The 17180-nt window shown below is 39.0% G+C and overlaps 1 protein-coding gene across 1 annotated transcript in view; it reads right to left on the bottom strand.

The window, feature by feature from the left end:
- The window catches only part of LOC125235109 (pyruvate carboxylase, mitochondrial), a 52244-nt gene that overhangs the window by 11430 nt on the left and 23634 nt on the right, over window positions 1–17180 (bottom strand). Inside the window, 6 exon segments of the mRNA XM_048141542.1 lie at window positions 699–913; window positions 9281–9443; window positions 9446–9539; window positions 10769–10916; window positions 13169–13418; window positions 14187–14237. Of these exon segments, the coding sequence (XP_047997499.1) occupies window positions 699–913; window positions 9281–9443; window positions 9446–9539; window positions 10769–10916; window positions 13169–13418; window positions 14187–14237 (921 nt within the window).

Below are 17180 nucleotides of genomic sequence, written 5' to 3'. Positions count from 1 at the left end.
GACTGCCAAAGGCTGACATTATAGGAAATATCTTGATAGGGGAAATTATAGGAAGTACCTTTCCGGGTGAAGTAATAAGATCGACCGAAGGCTGACATTAAGTACTTTTCCGGGTGAAGCATAAGATCAAGACATTAATGAATGATTTATGATGGCCAGTGAAATTAATGATTAGCCGAAGGCCGAAATTATAAGAAATAGTGTGTTAGAGGAAAAATAATGTTAATATTGTCTTCGGTTACCGCGATAGTTACTCATGTCATGAAATAAAATCGTCGGGATGAATTGTAAATTCATTACACGCGATTTAATCTGTTTTCATAATTCTATTTTAAAAATAATGTCGTTGAATGAGAACATAAATTAAATATAACAAGATCATACCATCCCATACATTAAAATGCGACCGCCTACGAACGCGCTTACACTCCACCACACATAGATGGCGTCACAAAAAAATGCCTTGTTGCCACCGATTATTTGTAGATTGGCATTAAGTGTCAATTCCGAGCCGTAAATCTATGTCAAAAGTGGCATTTTACGCCATCTACAAGTATAATCGAAGGCTACAAGACATTTTTTTTGTGGCGCCATCTATGAGTGGTGGAGTGTAAGCGCGGTCTTAGGCGGTCGCATTTTAATATATGGGATGGTATGATCTTGTTATATTTAATCTATGATGAGAATAGTAGACTGACTGGTGTCGAGCGGGGAGCCCTGCAGGCAGGCGACGAGCGCGCCCATGCTGGGCTGGCTGGTCATGCCGGACATGGAGTCGGCGGCGGCGTCCACCACGTCGGCGCCGGCGCGCGCGCACGCCAGCATGGCGGCCACGCCCGCGCCCGACGTGTCGTGCGTGTGCACGTGGATCGGCACGTCGGGGTGCTTGTCGCGGATCGCCGAGATCAGGAGCCTGGAGAATAAATAATAGTTTATTTCTAAATCGGCTAAGAGCGTGTCGGGCCACGCTCAGTGTAGGGTTCCGTAGTTTTCCGTATTTTTAACCCCCGACGCAAAAACGACGGGGTGTTATAAGTTTGACGTGTCTGTCTGTCTGTCCGTCCGTCCGTCCGTCCGTCCGTCCGTCCGTCCGTCCGTCCGTCCGTCCGTCTGTCTGTCTGTCTGTCTGTCTGTCTGTTTGTCTGTCTGTCTGTGTGTGTGTGTGTGTCTGTGGCATCGTAGCTCCCGAACGGATGAACCGATCTAGATTTAGTTTTTTTTTGTCTGAAAGCTGAGTTAGTCGGGAGTGTTTTTAGCCATGTTTCATGAAAATCGGTCTACTATGTCGCAGTCGGGGGTTCTTTCAATATTTTTAATTTTGTGGGATTATTCTCTAAAAACTACTGTACCTAACAAGTTCAAAACAATTTTCTTAGAAAGTCTTTATAAAGTTCTACTTTTGTGATTTTTTTCATATTTTTTAAACATATGGTTCAAAAGTTAGAGGGGGGAAGTAACGTAAATTACAAAGCAAAAGGGCTAGTATTCCAATGTCATAAGTTAAAATTCCACTTTTTAACTTATTATAAGCTTCAGATTATACACAAAAAAATATAGTAAAATCTTCACTCCAGGAAAAATAAAGACATTTAAAATGATTCCTTGTTAACAACACACAGTGACGTTACAGCATTGACCACCTACATCTGGAGATCGACACCGCTTTGCCTCAAATAATTCTCATCAGGCGAGAGGCTGGCAACCTGTCACTGCAATGTCACAATTTGGATTTCTTTCAACCCCTTTTGCCAAGAGTGGCACTGAAACTTAGTAGTTCATGTGCTCTGCCTATCCCTTTATGGGATACAGGCGTGATTATATGTATGTATGTAATTCTCATCAAACTCAAATAATACTCACTTAGCTGCTTGAGGCTTCAGCAATCCAGCCATATCTTTAATACACAGCACATGCGTCCCAGCATTCACTAGCTCATCAGCCAGATTCAAATAGTACTTCAGGTCATATTTCTAGAGTCTAATACATCGCCAATATAAGAGAATAGCTCTAACATTTTTGACGACCGGTCTGGCGCAGTCGGTAGTGACCCTGCCTGCTGCGCCGCGGTCCCGGGTTCAAATCCCGGTAAGGGCATTTATTTGAGTGATGAGCACTGATATTTGTTCCTGAGTCATGGATGTTTTCTATGTATATAAGTATTTATATATTATATATATCGTTATATTGTGAGATATGATGAAGTTGGAGGGTTGAATGGAGGTTAAGTAAAACTGGTCATTGTGGATGATGTGTGTTGTATTGTCAATAATCAATACAGAAGAGAGGGCAAGTAAAACTAAACATACTTTATATAGTAAATTATTGCTTACATGCTATTTTATTCACATACGTGTGTCACATGTATGTTGCAGACAGTAACGTTAAGTTACTGTTAAAGTGTTAATTAGGGATATACTACATCTCCCCGTAAAGTTACTCTTCACCCCCACAAAGGAAGAAAAAAAAATGTGACATACGTGTATGAATTTACATTTTTTTTTTTAACTTATTTATTTTAAAATAACATAAACTTATTTTTATTTCAAATACATCTTAGTGTTATTCTTATGAGTTATATATATCTGATCATTTTTGAAATCTTAACATTAGGTGACATATCTTCTATAACCTCATAAGGTCCATTATAAATAGAATCTAATTTATTGCCTACTTGATTTTTCAAAAGTACTAAGTCTCCTGGTTTATATTGAATAGAATTCATTTTCTTATCATACATTAATTTTCTACTAAATTTACTAGACATTAAATTATTTCTAGCTTCTGATTGAGCTCTTTGTAACCTATACTTAAATTCTTTAGGATAACTATCATAATTATAGAGAGGGTCGACAGAAGAAATTAAATTATTGGGCAAACGGCAGTGTTTGCCGAAAACTAATTCGAATGGCGTATATTGTGTCTCGGTATGCACGGTGGTGTTATATGAGAAACACCAATAACTTAACCAAGTGCTCCAATCGGTGCGGTTGTTACTACATTGAATCCTAAGATATGCACCTAGATTTTTGTGTGTGTTTTCAAGCGCTCCTATGGTTTCATGGTGATAAGCAGTTGAGTGTAGCTTATTAACACCTAATAATTTACAAATATCGCTAAATACACTAGACATAAATTCGGTACCTTGATCCGTTATAATGTCGCATGGAATGCCATATCTTAAAACGAAATTATTTACAAAAGCTTTACTTACAGATTCAGTGTCTTTTCTTTCTAACGGGTATGCTTCTACGAACTTAGTCAGTTCACACTGAATTGTTAATACGTACTTATAGTTATAATTATCTATTTCTAAAGGTCCAAGTATATCTAAAGAAATTCTTTCAAAAGATGAGCTTGGTGTCGAAGTGATCACCATTGGTTGCTTAATGTACTTATTAGTGTGCTTGTTGTATTGACAATGTGCACATTTCTTAACGTACTCGTATACATCGTGGCTCATTCTAGGCCAGAAGTAGTGCTGCTTTATATTATTAAGCATTCTATTAACCCCCGCGTGTCCACTGGTGGGTAATAGATGAAAATCGTTTAAAATAACTCGTATTTCGTCTTTATCGTATACTTTTGTAACACCTCTTGTTACTAAGATCCTAGGAATATTACATTTATAGCTAGCTAAAAATTCATTTACTTTATGTGCATTTCGATAATTCTTTATAATTATAACTTCACTTATGTTTTGCTCCTTGCAAAATTGTTCTAATTCCCTCGCTAACACGCCTACGGTAGATAACGATCGGGATGTTAGATACATGCACGATTTGCTTGGTACGTACCAAAAATTTCCTTTACTACTCATTATTCCATTTCGACATGTCTTATAGTTAGAGTTTAGTATTAATTCAATATAATTTTTCGGTGCTTTGATGATTTCCACCACTCTAGGTTGATCAAGCCTATCGTGTGCGGGATCATCTGTCACTAAGCTACCTTGATCACACGTTTGTTGTTCTTGCTGCGCGCATAACTTCCGTGATTGAGCTCTCGTTATGACTGATACAACGTTTGTCCTAATATTTTTTAAATCATCACTATTTATCGGTAAACGACTCAATGCGTCTGCAGCTGCATTGTTTCGTCCCGGAATGTATTCAATGTCAAAATTAAATTCCTCCAAATATAATCTATATTTGGTTAATCTGCTCGAAGGATCAGTCATTCCGAAAAGATAAATTAAAGGTTTATGGTCTGTGACAATTTTAAACTTTTTCCCATAGAGATATGGTCTAAAATGTCTTGTCGCCCAAACTATAGCTAGCAATTCCAAATCTATTATTGGGTATCGCGTTTCAGCTGGCTTAAGGTTTCGACTTGCATATGCGACTACTTTGCCATTGGAATTAGACAAAACTGCTCCTAAGCCTATCTTTGAAGCATCTGTATGTAAGGTAAACACATTATTTTCAGAAAAATCAGGATAATCTAGAACTTGTGGACCTGTAAGTATTTCTTTCAATTTTATAAAGGCTGTTTCACACTCTGGGGTCCAATTGAAAACTGCATTTTTCTTAGAAAGTTGATTTAATGGATAAGCGATGTTCGCGAAATTTTGAATAAACCGTCTGTAATAATTGGCAAATGCTACGAATCTTTTTACCTCATCTGTACTCGTTGGTCTTGGATATTTATTTAATGCTTCTACTTTTGCTGGATCGGGTTCTACTCCATTTGAAGTGATTCTATGGCCTAAATACATTATGTCTTTTCGCAAAAATTCACACTTTAATGGGTTTAGCTTAAGATTTGTGCTTCTCAATCGTTCTAACACTCGAATAAGGTTGTGGTTGTGTGACGTCATGGAGTTTCCTATGACAATGCAATCGTCTAAATATATGAAACATTGTTTGTAATTTAATCCGGACATGGCTATAGTCATAAGTCTAGAGAAAACACTAGGGCTTGTTCGCAGTCCCATGGGACATCGCTTCATTTGATACATCTTATCGGTCGTGAACGCTGTATACTTTCTAGATTCTTTGTCTAAAGCTAGTTGGTAATAACCTTGAGAAAGATCAAGTTTTGAAAAATATATACTACCTGCAAGGGAATCTAATATTTCGGTTATATTGGGTAGTGGGAACTTATCATCCTGTATCTTATTGTTAAGCTGCCTATAATCAACAACTAACCTCCACTTCTTTTCTCCTAACTTATCACATTTTTTTGGGAACTAGCAAAACTGGGCTGGACCACTCTGAAGTGGTCTCCTCTATTATATCGTTATCTAACATATTTTTAATCTGAGTTTGAAGTTCATTACGTAAAGCATGTGGTATTCTGTATGGCTTTACGTATACTGGACTTGCATTATCTTTTAACTTAATTTTGTGCTGTAGCAAGTTAGTCGTAGTTAGCTTGTCGCCGGGCAGATGAAAAACATCTGCGTATTTGGCGCAAATTTGTTCTATGCTTAATTGTTCCTCTTTATTTAAATAAGTCTCTAAATTTAAAAGATCTAATAATGTTTTTACTCTATCAACACTAATTTTCCTTGAATCAAAATTGCAAATATCAAAATGACATAATCTGTGTACATTCAAACTTGATAAATCTAAACTGACTGACTTATCTGTCGTATTTAATATTCGTACTGGTATTTTACCTTTCTCTGGTCTTGAAATGACACCTGCTACAAAAACGCCTTCTTGCATTTCTTCCGATAGTACTACACAATCATCGGTCAGCTGTGACGCGATGTGAGTCATAATTTCGCAGCGAGGTGGTATGATTTGAATAGAACTACTTTTAGAATACACGTTCATAGGTATTGAGACAGTTTGACCTTTGTCCTCTAAAAATAATGCATTATGTTTATAACTTATGTCTGCATTGTAACGTAAGAAAAATTTTTCACCTAAAATAGCTTCAGCTGAGCATTGCAAATTCTTAAAAACATGAAACTTTCCTTTGCAAACGAAACCGTTAAAGTCTAAATCTAAATAAATATATCCATCTGAAATTAAATCTCCACAAACTCCAGTAATAGTAATGCTATCTCCTTGTAATCGTTTAAGGAGATCGGGTTTGTCTTGCAAATATTCATACCTAATAGCACATAGGCCTGCTCCACTGTCGGCCAAAAGTTTTAATTTATGTCCTTTACCTACAATACAATTTACCGTATTATAATTATTTTTGTTATAGTTAAATATTGCACTATTCATGTTAGTCACGAAAAAACTGCTTATTTGGCTTTACGTCCTCATTTGCCGATCGTATGTGTTGAGCACGTGAGTGCGCGGGCGCGGGCCGCGGCGGGGTCGCGCGCGCAGGTCGGCGAACGCTGGATGCGCGGTCAGCAAAAGGCTGTGGCCGCGTAGCTCTATTTGTCGGGAAGTGTTGCGAAATACTTGCATTACGGCTATTATTAGAATAATACCGTGTTATAAATGTATTTCTGTCTGTATTATAACTTTTACTCCTATCGTAACGATTAGAATAATTATTCCGGTTCCCGTTGTTATGATAATTATTACGAGAACGTCCGCGTCCGTAATGTAGGATCTGATCGTCCCGTGGTGATGAACTATACTCATCAATGGCTGTCCTAATAGCTTCAGGCAAAGATAAATTGCCTAGAAGATATTATTGTGCTTAATTTTGGGTCTGAAAGACCATCAGCAAAGCGCTTAATAGCTGACTTTTCGTTCAGTGGACGCAGTACGTCATAACTACTGTCATTACCATCGGCCTGTGAAATAGTCAAATTGACAAAAAGATCCTCAATTTCAGCTGCGAAAGCTTCTATTGTTCTCCTACCTTGTCTTGCTCTGTACAGCTGAGCCTGAATTGATTCGGACGATTTTTTAGGAAGCAAAAATGTACGCATATCCGAAACGAGTGATTCTACACTATTGTATGACGTCTTTAACCTGAGCTTAGCGCTAGACGAAAGTCTTGTTTTTAAAATGAATTCTATCAATGTCTGCTGAGATTCGGTATTAATAATCGTACTGTACATAAGAATACCATCTATTAACTGTTTAGTTGTATCCTCTTGCCCTGTCATGACGGGCAACAAGGCGATGGCCGTTTTAACATCAAAACTAGGTTTAGCCATTTTTTCGTCTGTTTGGGAATCCGTATCAAAGAATTGTAACGATAACTTAATCCTCTCGTAAGTTTCTTTGACTTCGCCTATAAGTAAATTACCTAATTTTATTTCTGAAGAACTATATTCGTCCTGCTTTTCTTTTAACTGAGACACAATATCCGCAAAGTGGTTATATAATTCATTTGATTCCTCTAATTTCCTTCTACCTATTTCTTTCCGTCGCCTCTCTGGACCTAACTTAGAAATATCTTCTTTTAACTTATTTAGTTTATCGCGTAAAGACTGTAATTCTAATAACATAATAAATTTGTCACCTCAATTAATCAACATATTACAAAAAAAACTGCTGCAAAAAGGAACCCTATAAATTGCTAAATAACATGACAAAATAATATAACTAACTTACATAGATAGCGGCAATGTACTTCGCTTAGTAGGTCATGTTGAATTGTTGACGCTGCATTCCGCGCTGGCACGGGCGGGCGGTCGGGCTGTCGCGTGACGCTGGTTGGCAACGTGAGTCTTCCATGTGCACGTGACCGATGCTCTGAAGATGATGCGGGCCGGACTAACCCTGGACTCCCTCGAGCTGGGCCGGGATAACCCTGGACACCTCTTGATGATGGGCCGGGATAACCCTGGACACCTCTTGATTCGCGAGCCGGGAAACCCTGGACAACGCTCTTCTTTCTTCGTAGACTTATATATAGGACATAATTATTTTCTTTCTTCTTTTCTTCTTTAGTTTGCTGAAAGGCTTCTTTCTTCTTAAAAATGGTTTCTTCAATGCTTCAATTTTCATAAAAGTAATCTTGTATCTTCAGTGCCGATCTTCATAATGGTGGTATCTTCGTTACCCAATCTTGAATCTTCAATCTTGAATTGTTTTTCTGTCTTCATTTTCATATGTTGCGCTCCGTGGTGAAATCCGTTTCCTTGGTTCTACTGGTATGGGTCGCCATGAGATATGATGAAGTTGGAGGGTTGAATGGAGGTTAAGTAAAACTGGTCATTGTGGATGATGTGTGTTGTATTGTCAATAATCAATACAGAAGAGAGGGCAAGTAAAACTAAACATACTTTATATAGTAAATTATTGCTTACATGCTATTTTATTCACATACGTGTGTCACATGTATGTTGCAGACAGTAACGTTAAGTTACTGTTAAAGTGTTAATTAGGGATATACTACAATTGATTTAGACTAACACGATTTGCACTCATAATTTTAGAACAAAACGGGACTTAATCGCGTGTCCCTCGGTGTTGCACACCGGCTGATGTCGTGAGTGTTGTGTGTAGGCAAAGTGACAACCCTAGCGCAAAAGTGAATAATCAAGAACAAGTGCGGGTAGTTCGAGAAACTCGCGCGGCTAGAAGATGTTGATGCAATTCTTCGCCAGTCTACCCGTGACCACGAACATAATGTGATGTTCGAAACGTCGGGCCTAATATAAATGTAAGTGTTTACGCGATTAAGTCCCGTTTTGTTCTAAAATTATATATATCGTTGTCTGAGTACCTACAACACAAGCCTTCTTGAGCTTACCGTGGGCCTCAGTCAATCATAAATCATAAATCAATCATTTATTCGTGATAAACAACATACAACACATATAAAACAATAAAAGCACATTCAAAAGTTAAAAGAAAAAATAATAATTAAAAAACAAAGAAAATAAAACACATTCATATAATTGTTTACCACGAAATGGTCCCGCCTCAGCGTAATGCTAACCACAGGGTCAGCGCTGATCTTCCTTCAATCTGTGTAAGAATGTCCTGTAATATTTATTTATTTAACATTGTTCTGTACCTAAAGAACACTTCGGACAATGCCGAAATATATGAAAGAAGCGCGTTCCTACGCACGCAGTCTAAGCTGGTGTAAGTGAACGCGTACCATGCTTGTATGAGTGAGATGTGACAGGTCGACTGTTCAAATTCTTGACAGGCGACTGTGAGGTAACCGAGAGCGCGTGCCGGCCAAGCGCGGATCCAGCTTCGTGCCCAGGGGGGGGGGGGGTGTCACGTGATAAAGGCCCAGGCCCCGGGGGGATCACGTGGTCTATTTGTATGGCCAACCTAGGCTCCAGGGGGGGGTCATGACCCCCCTGGATCCGCGCATGATGCCGGCACTTTCAGCGGGAAACAGGGAGTGTCCATACTGTACCTAAAGTATATATTAAAATAGTAAAAATACTTACTTAGCCGCCTGTGGTTTGAGCAATCCAGCCATATCTTTAATACACAGCACATGCGTCCCAGCTTTGACCAGCTCATCAGCCAGATTCAAATAGTACTTCAGGTCGTATTTCTTCTTGTTAGGGTCTGACACATCGCCCGTGTAAGAAATGGCAGCTTCGACAACCCCCCGGCTTTACCCGCCGCATCCATACCGAGGATTAAGTTGGGCAGGTAGTTTAGAGAGTCGAACACACGGAAGATGTCCATACCGGCTTTAACCTGTAATAAAATCATTCATTCAATGATCCTTGCGTTATCCCGGCATTTGCCACGGCTCATGGGACTGGGATCCGTTTTGACAACTAAGATTTCGTTTAGTTTTTTGCCATCTGACCTTCCAACCCGAAGAATAATTAATTCAATGATGTTAGATTTAATTAGATTAGATTTCTTTATTTCATGATAAAAATTAAACTATAATTTGCTATATGTTAAAATTATGTTTAAAAGATCATAATTTTTTTTGATGTTTTTACTTATAACAGTCAATATTTAAGAAGATCGGCGACTCTGTGGATTTGGAATAAGACAAGACCGGAATTTTTCCACAATAGTGATTTTTCTAGCGGGAAACTATTTTGGTCTCACACATACTTTTGAGCCTAAATACTCGTAGAAATGTCAAACAGATGTTTTTCCTAAATCTGTAAAAGCCAATCTTCCAATTTTAAATCGAGAGCAGGTCTTAGAAGAGCGTACAAAAGAATATAGCAGCACGGAATTCGGTTGATATGCTCACTTGAGGAGCCTGGACAGAAATGGGGGACACACGGGGGACACATGGGGGACACATGGGGGACACTGGCAGTACTGACCGACATCTCACAGAACTTGTAGACGACGTTGTCGGGATAGTTGGTGACTACAGCGTTGTGTCCTCTAGCCACGGGCACTAAAGACCTGGACACATGGGGACACACGGGGGACACATGGGGGACACTGGCAGTACTGACCGACATCTCGCAGAACTTGTAGACGACGTTGTCGGGATAGTTGGTGTATACAGCGTTGCGTCCTCTAGCCACGGGCACTAAAGACACCTGGACACATGGGGGACACACGGGGGACACTGGTGGTACTGACCGACATCTCACAGAACTTGTAGACGACGTTGTAGGGATAGTTGGTGACGACAGCGTTGTGTCCTCTAGCCACGGGCACTAGAGACACCTGGACACATGGGGGACACTGGCAGTACTGACCGACATCTCACAGAACTTGTAGACGACGTTGTCGGGATAGTTCGTGACGACAGCGTTGTGTCCTCTAACCACGGGCATTAGAGACACCTGGACACATGGGGGACACTGGCAGTACTGACCGACATCTCACAGAACTTGTAGACGACGTTGTCGGGATAGTTCGTGACGACATTGTGTCCTCTAGCCACGGGCACTAAAGACACCTGGACACATGGGGGACACATGGGGGACACTGGCAGTACTGACCGACATCTCACAGAACTTGTAGACGACATTATCGGGATAGTTGGTGTAGCCGACAGCGTTGGCGCCGCGGAGCAACATCTGGAAGGGGATGTTGGGGATGAGCCGCCGCATGTCTTCTAGGCGCTCCCAAGGGCACTCGTGCAGGAACCTGGGGAAATAAGGAACTCACTTAAGGCCATTTGTATTCATACGGGAATTTTAGATTTTTAAACCTTTAGGTCCTTAGAGTATTCAGGACGATTTTTTCCTACAACTTTTTCTACAAATAAGTCTTTTGTTCAAATTCATATTTATCGTAACGTGCAAACACACAATAAGTAAAAAAATAAATAAAAAAAAAGTCATTTATTGTCGCAAATAATTTTAAGGTACAATTACTTAAGTATGACCAATATGTCTACTCGCCAATTTTTTTTGACAGATAGGCAAACATTAAAGGTGATTCACGTCTGTTCAGACGGTGCTCTAAGATCGGAATAAGTGTCCTAATAGTCATAGCTCTGTTGCTTGTGGCCACAGACTAGCCGAGGCGAAGACGTGGCCTAAGATAAAGCGAGCTCGCCCAGAAAGTGTCTGTTCACCTTGATTTGAAGGTTACTGGGTTATACAAGCTGGGAAAAATAGATGCCAGCAAATAACTGTTTCCTATCTGACAATAAACTACTTACTACTAGGAGGAACTGGTAAGCGTCTCTAAAGGAAGGAAACTCACCTAAGAGCAACGTCGAAAATGGCTCCTCCCCAGTTTTCCATAGAATATAAGTTGCCAAACTTATGTGCCACATATGGAGACGCTGCCAGCAGATTGTGTGTTCTAACTCTAGTAGCTAGGAGGGACAGGTGGGCGTCTCTAAAGGATGTGTCCACGAGAAGACCCTTATATCGACTCCTTAGTCGATAAAACAACCGAAATCCTTACTGTGGGTATTTTTTGAGTAACAGAGATAGAAACTCACCTAAGAGCAACGTCGAAAGTGGCTCCACCCCAGTTTTCCATAGAATATAGGTTGCTAAAGTTATGTGCCACATATGAAGAGGCTGCCAGCAGATCATGTGTTCTATCTCTAGTAGCTAGGAGGGTCTGGTGAGCATCTCTGAAGGAAGTATCCATGAGAAGACCCTTATATCGACTCCTTAGTCAATAAAACATCCAAAATCCTTATTCTGTGTGTTTTTTTAAATACAGATAGAAACTCACCTAAGAGCGACGTCGAAAGTGGCTCCACCCCAGTTTTCCATAGAATATAAGTTGCTTAAGTTATGTGCCACATATGGAGATGCTGCCAGCAGATCATGTGTTCGAACTCTGGTAGCTAGGAGGGACTGATGGGCATCTCTGAAGGATGTGTAAATGAGAAAACCCTTATACCGACTCCTTAGTCAATAAAACATCCAAAATCCTTATTTTGGTTGTTTTTTGAGTAACAGAGGTAAAAACTCACCTAAGTGCAACGTCGAAAGTGGCTCCTCCCCAGTTTTCCATAGAATATAAGTTGCTAAAGTTATGTGCCACATATGGAGACGCTACCAGCAGATTCTGTGTTCTAACTTTAGTAGCTAGGAGGGACTGATGAGCGTCTCTGAAGGATGTGTCCATGAGAAGACCCTTGTACCGACTCCTTAGTCAATAAAACATCCAAAATCCTTATTTTGGGTGTTTTTTTAAATACAGATAGAAACTCACCTAAGAGCGACGTCGAAAGTGGCTCCACCCCAGTTTTCCATAGAATATAAGTTGCTAAAGTTATGTGCCACATATGGAGAGGCTGCCAGCAGATCATGTGTTCTAACTCTAGTAGCTAGGAGAGACTGGTGAGCATCTCTAAAGGAATGTGTCCATGAGAAGACCCTTATATTGACTCCTTAGTCAATAAAACATCAAAAATCCTTATTTTGGGTGTTTTTTGAGTAACAGATAGAAACTCACCTAAGAGCGACGTCGAAAGTGGCTCCACCCCAACCCCAGTTTTCCATAGAATATAAGTTGCTTAAGTTATGTGCCACATATGGAGATGCTGCCAGCAGATCATGTGTTCGGACTCTAGTAGGTAGGAGGGTCTGGTGAGCGTCTCTAAAGGAATGTGTCCATGAGAAGACCTTTATATCGACTCCTTAGTCAATAAAACATCCAAAATCCTTATTTTGGGTGTTTTTTTAAACAGAGATAGAAACTCACCTAAGAGCAACGTCGAAAGTGGCTCCACCCCAGTTTTCCATAGAATACAGGTTGCTAAAGTTATGTGCCACATATGGAGAGGCAGCCAGCAGATCATGTGTTCGAACTCTGGTAGCTAGGAGAGACTGGTGTCCATGAGAAGATTATATCGATTCTTTAGTCAATATATATACATCCAAAACCCTTATTTTGGGTGTTTTTGAGTAACAGAGATATAAACTCACCTAAGTGCAACGTCGAAAGTGGCTCCACCCCAGTTTTCCATAGAATATAAGTTGCTAAAGTTATGTGCTACATATGGAGAGGCTGCCAGCAGATCATGTGTTCGAACTCTGGTAGCTAGGAGGGACTGATGGGCATCTCTGAAGGATGTGTCCATGAGAAGGAGGCCCTTATGTTGACGGACGGCCTTGGCGAACGCCTCAGGGCCACCTTCTTGAAGGATCTGTTTGAAGCCTTTTGGAGGCTGCACGGCTGTGGAAAATGGAGTGTTATAAATTTTTTATTTTGTATTTTTGAGAAAATTAAGGCATTTATCGATATGGGTAATATGGGTATAGTTAGTCGTTTGGATTCCCTGTGTTCTTACACAGGGAAATATAATACTTTGTAAAACAGCCTGGCCAAATAGACATGAAAAGGTGGCAACATCGTTATTCGTGTCGTCGTTGTGTGTTTGTGTCGTTGTTTTTTGAACACGAGTACGACAGCAGGACAGATTTTATAATTATGCCACTTTTTGATTACTGAGCACTTTTTTTTTGCCATTTTTTTTAGGGAATTTTAGGTCATTGTACTCAGAATCACGAGTACTTTCAATCTCACTGGGAGACAAAAAGTTTTCCAGAATTTCCATACATTTTTGTTACTTTCCTCTTTTGTTATCCAACATGTACGGAAAATGGTAACAAAATAAGAAAAATTCGTATGGGGCAATTTTTTTTAACTACTAGGATTGAAAACGCTAGTGATTCTGAGTAACGCAATAGCATCATTTTTTTCAAAAATATCACATTTCATAAAAGTGGCAAAAAAAGGAATGCTCTTCTACTCTTTTTTGGCTAGAAAAAAAATCGGATAACTTTAGCCTCGACGCAAACGATAACCAAAGTCCGGCAAAAGAAGAGTCTTATGTCTGTCAAGTAAGTATCTTAGATGTCTGTCATTGCGAAAACCATTTTTTTTTTAACTTCAAGGTCACAATTTTGACAAGCCGCCGAAGGGGATATTGTTAAATCTTACCTGTGTTTTCACCAGTAAGTTCGTATTTCTTGACAGCTTCTGGAGAGAGGTCTGTAAAAGGTTTAGTAGAATGAGGAAACTGTGCGAACGTGAAGCGTGAATATAAATAAATAAACACCGATGCGAAATTTGTTAAACACTAAATTATTGCATTTTTTATGAGAAAACCAGTTTTAACTGCGCCCTTTAAAAATATCTGATCTACGCCCTAAAGACATAATTCTTAAGACGATACGGTAGGGGTCAATTCTCCATACAAACGCTCTCGACTATTTCCTCCCTGGTCTTGAAGATAGAGCAATGATTTTTTCAACACAGATTGTTATTATTTTTATCTGTGTCGGACCGTTTTGATTTTTTTGATATTCTGCTTTTTAAAGATTCTCGAGCCAATCAAAAATTTCCAAAAACGGAATATTTTATTGTGGCGCAAAAAAAGGTGTGATACTCAAAGATTGGTAATTAACCAAAAAAGCTAAACGGTTCGACATAGATTATTTCATTGTTAAATATTCAGATTCTCAAATTTCGTTCCAATTGATTAAGTTTTGAAGGAGGAAAGAGTCGAGAGCGGAACCTCGATTTTAAAGATTTTTGTGAAATATCTTTTGACTGAGTTGTTCTTAATGGACAATTTTTTTTTACTTGTATATTTAACTGAAATTCCCAAGTTGAAAGGGGGGTCCTTTCCATTTTAGCATTTTCGCTACCGTATCTTCTTCAACAAAAATAAATTATTTATATGATAATGACGCCCTGTTACAATGTCTATCTCCAAACAGGGTATTTTCAAACAATGTTTTGCGCTAGAGTGCAAGTATCACTATGGCACTGGTGACCCCAAAAGCGACCAAGCTATTAGCGCGAGCGAATTATAGTTCGTGGCCGAGCTATGATCATGTATTAATTTTTTCGGCGACTTTTAAAAATAAATTTTGATTTTTATAGTAGTTTTGTCAAAGCGGTATTACCCCAGGACGGACAACGTCAATGAGACGTGGCTAAAATGTATGATAACGCAAGGAGGATGATGCCAGTAAATCGGAAATTAGCGGCGATAAATTCAAACACGAACGAGTGTTCATATCGACACGAATTGAGAATGCATATTGTCTAGTAAAATGTTTTTCAGTAATATATCCATATTTTTTTTACTGCACTAGTGCGTAATATCACCAAATACTATGTATCTACGAGTTAATACGTGCAGCTTGGGGCAAAAGCTGGCAACACGCGATACTAGCGCCTCTAGCGGCATGAGTTGATCAAAATAGTTTAGTTCATACAGTTTAAAATTTAAAAAAGTCACACACTTATTTCTTTGTTTTATTCCGTCTAAAAATGTTAAAGTAGATCAAGTAATCGCATTTTATGTTGTTTTACGTACTACGCCTATACTGACAAACTACTTTGAACAACTCGTACCGCTAGATGGCGCTGCTAAAATCGTTGCCGCTTCATTGTATGGGAAACCTCACAAGCTGCACGTATTAACTCGTAGAGTTTTATATAGTATTTGATATCACCTATTTGATTTGAGGCCTACTGAGTTTATTATAATATATATGAAATAGCTGTATTTAAATAATAAATATGCGTGTAAAATGAAAGTGTGTCCAGTTCAAGTGTAACCTCGAGTTATAATGTTATGTAAGCGACATGAATACCACAATAATTTATTAGATTTTAAGACCCTATCGATTTTATAACACTGTCTTCGGTTAGCGCGATAGTTACTCAGTTACTCACGAAATAAAACTATGGAAACACGTTGACCACAAACGCTGGAAAGTCAATTCATTATACGCGATATAATCCGTTTCCATAATTTTACTATCAGGGTTTGTTAAACTACTTGATAGTCCATTCATTTTAGGAAGTATGATGTCTACATCTAGTAACCCTGTTATGGGTAGAATCGTGAGAATAATACATGTGTGTTAAGCCCAATGAAAGACGAGAACTAGAGTGTAAAATTACCTACCATCTCCAGATCGGTCTGGAAGAAATCAACAAATCTTTATGTCTTTAGATACATGTTGCATTTTCAGCTAAACTAGCACTTATATTTCAATAAACGTTGTGTATATAGTTATATACTTAATATTTTGGTAAGTTAGACTTCCGTAGGCTCAAAGGGCGTAAAAGACAAAATAGCTGAAGATTAGAAAGGCGTGATGGGACAAAATCCACAGATGTCATATATACCATAGATGCAAAGACTAGAACTCAGTGAAATCCGTGATGGGTCTTTCGCAGCTTGCATCTCAAGTCAACCAAAACATAAAAAATGCCTCGTTACGTGATATTCAATTGCAACAACACAAAAATTATGAACAATCATGAGCCTGAGACATATTTAAAATTACAGGCAAGAATCAACTTCAGTACAAAATTTGACACGCTCGGCCCCTATACAAATATATGAATTTGTTTCTTCTATCAAAATTAGTTCTGTGATCGTGTCACAGACGCATTTTAAACCTACAATAAGGATCCATTTACCAGGTACGAGAACTCGCATGCGAGTTTTATTACATTATGGTATTAGATGAGTATGGAACGAATGAGTGAATGAAAATATGTATGTGTGCGACAGATGAACCAATAAAATGGTGGCTCTTGACAGTTACGAGTGTATACCGACACAAGTGTCACTCACACAATCAAAGTTTCGTTCATTCCATTCGTGCCAGCTTTCGTGAATCGACCTGTTTGCTTAGTATGAACCAAAGAGGATCGAGAGAGTTACTGCCAAAGTAAAATGTGTAATCACAGTGCATAGACTGCCATCTCTTGACATAGGATTAAAACTTTTGAGCCTCAGTTTTCACAATGTGGACCATATTCTTAGCTTGATATGTTTTAAAATGTCAAATAATAATATGTTTTAAAATGTCAAATAATACCAAGGACCATTTAATTAGACTGATATAGCCATCTAGTTTTTGCTTTAAAACTAGAGTAACCCGTGGAAAAAAACATATTTGCCCA

Source organism: Leguminivora glycinivorella, chromosome 17, assembly GCF_023078275.1.
Source record: "Leguminivora glycinivorella isolate SPB_JAAS2020 chromosome 17, LegGlyc_1.1, whole genome shotgun sequence".
Taxonomy (NCBI): domain Eukaryota; kingdom Metazoa; phylum Arthropoda; class Insecta; order Lepidoptera; family Tortricidae; genus Leguminivora; species Leguminivora glycinivorella.
This window is presented reverse-complemented; position numbering and strand designations above follow the sequence as displayed.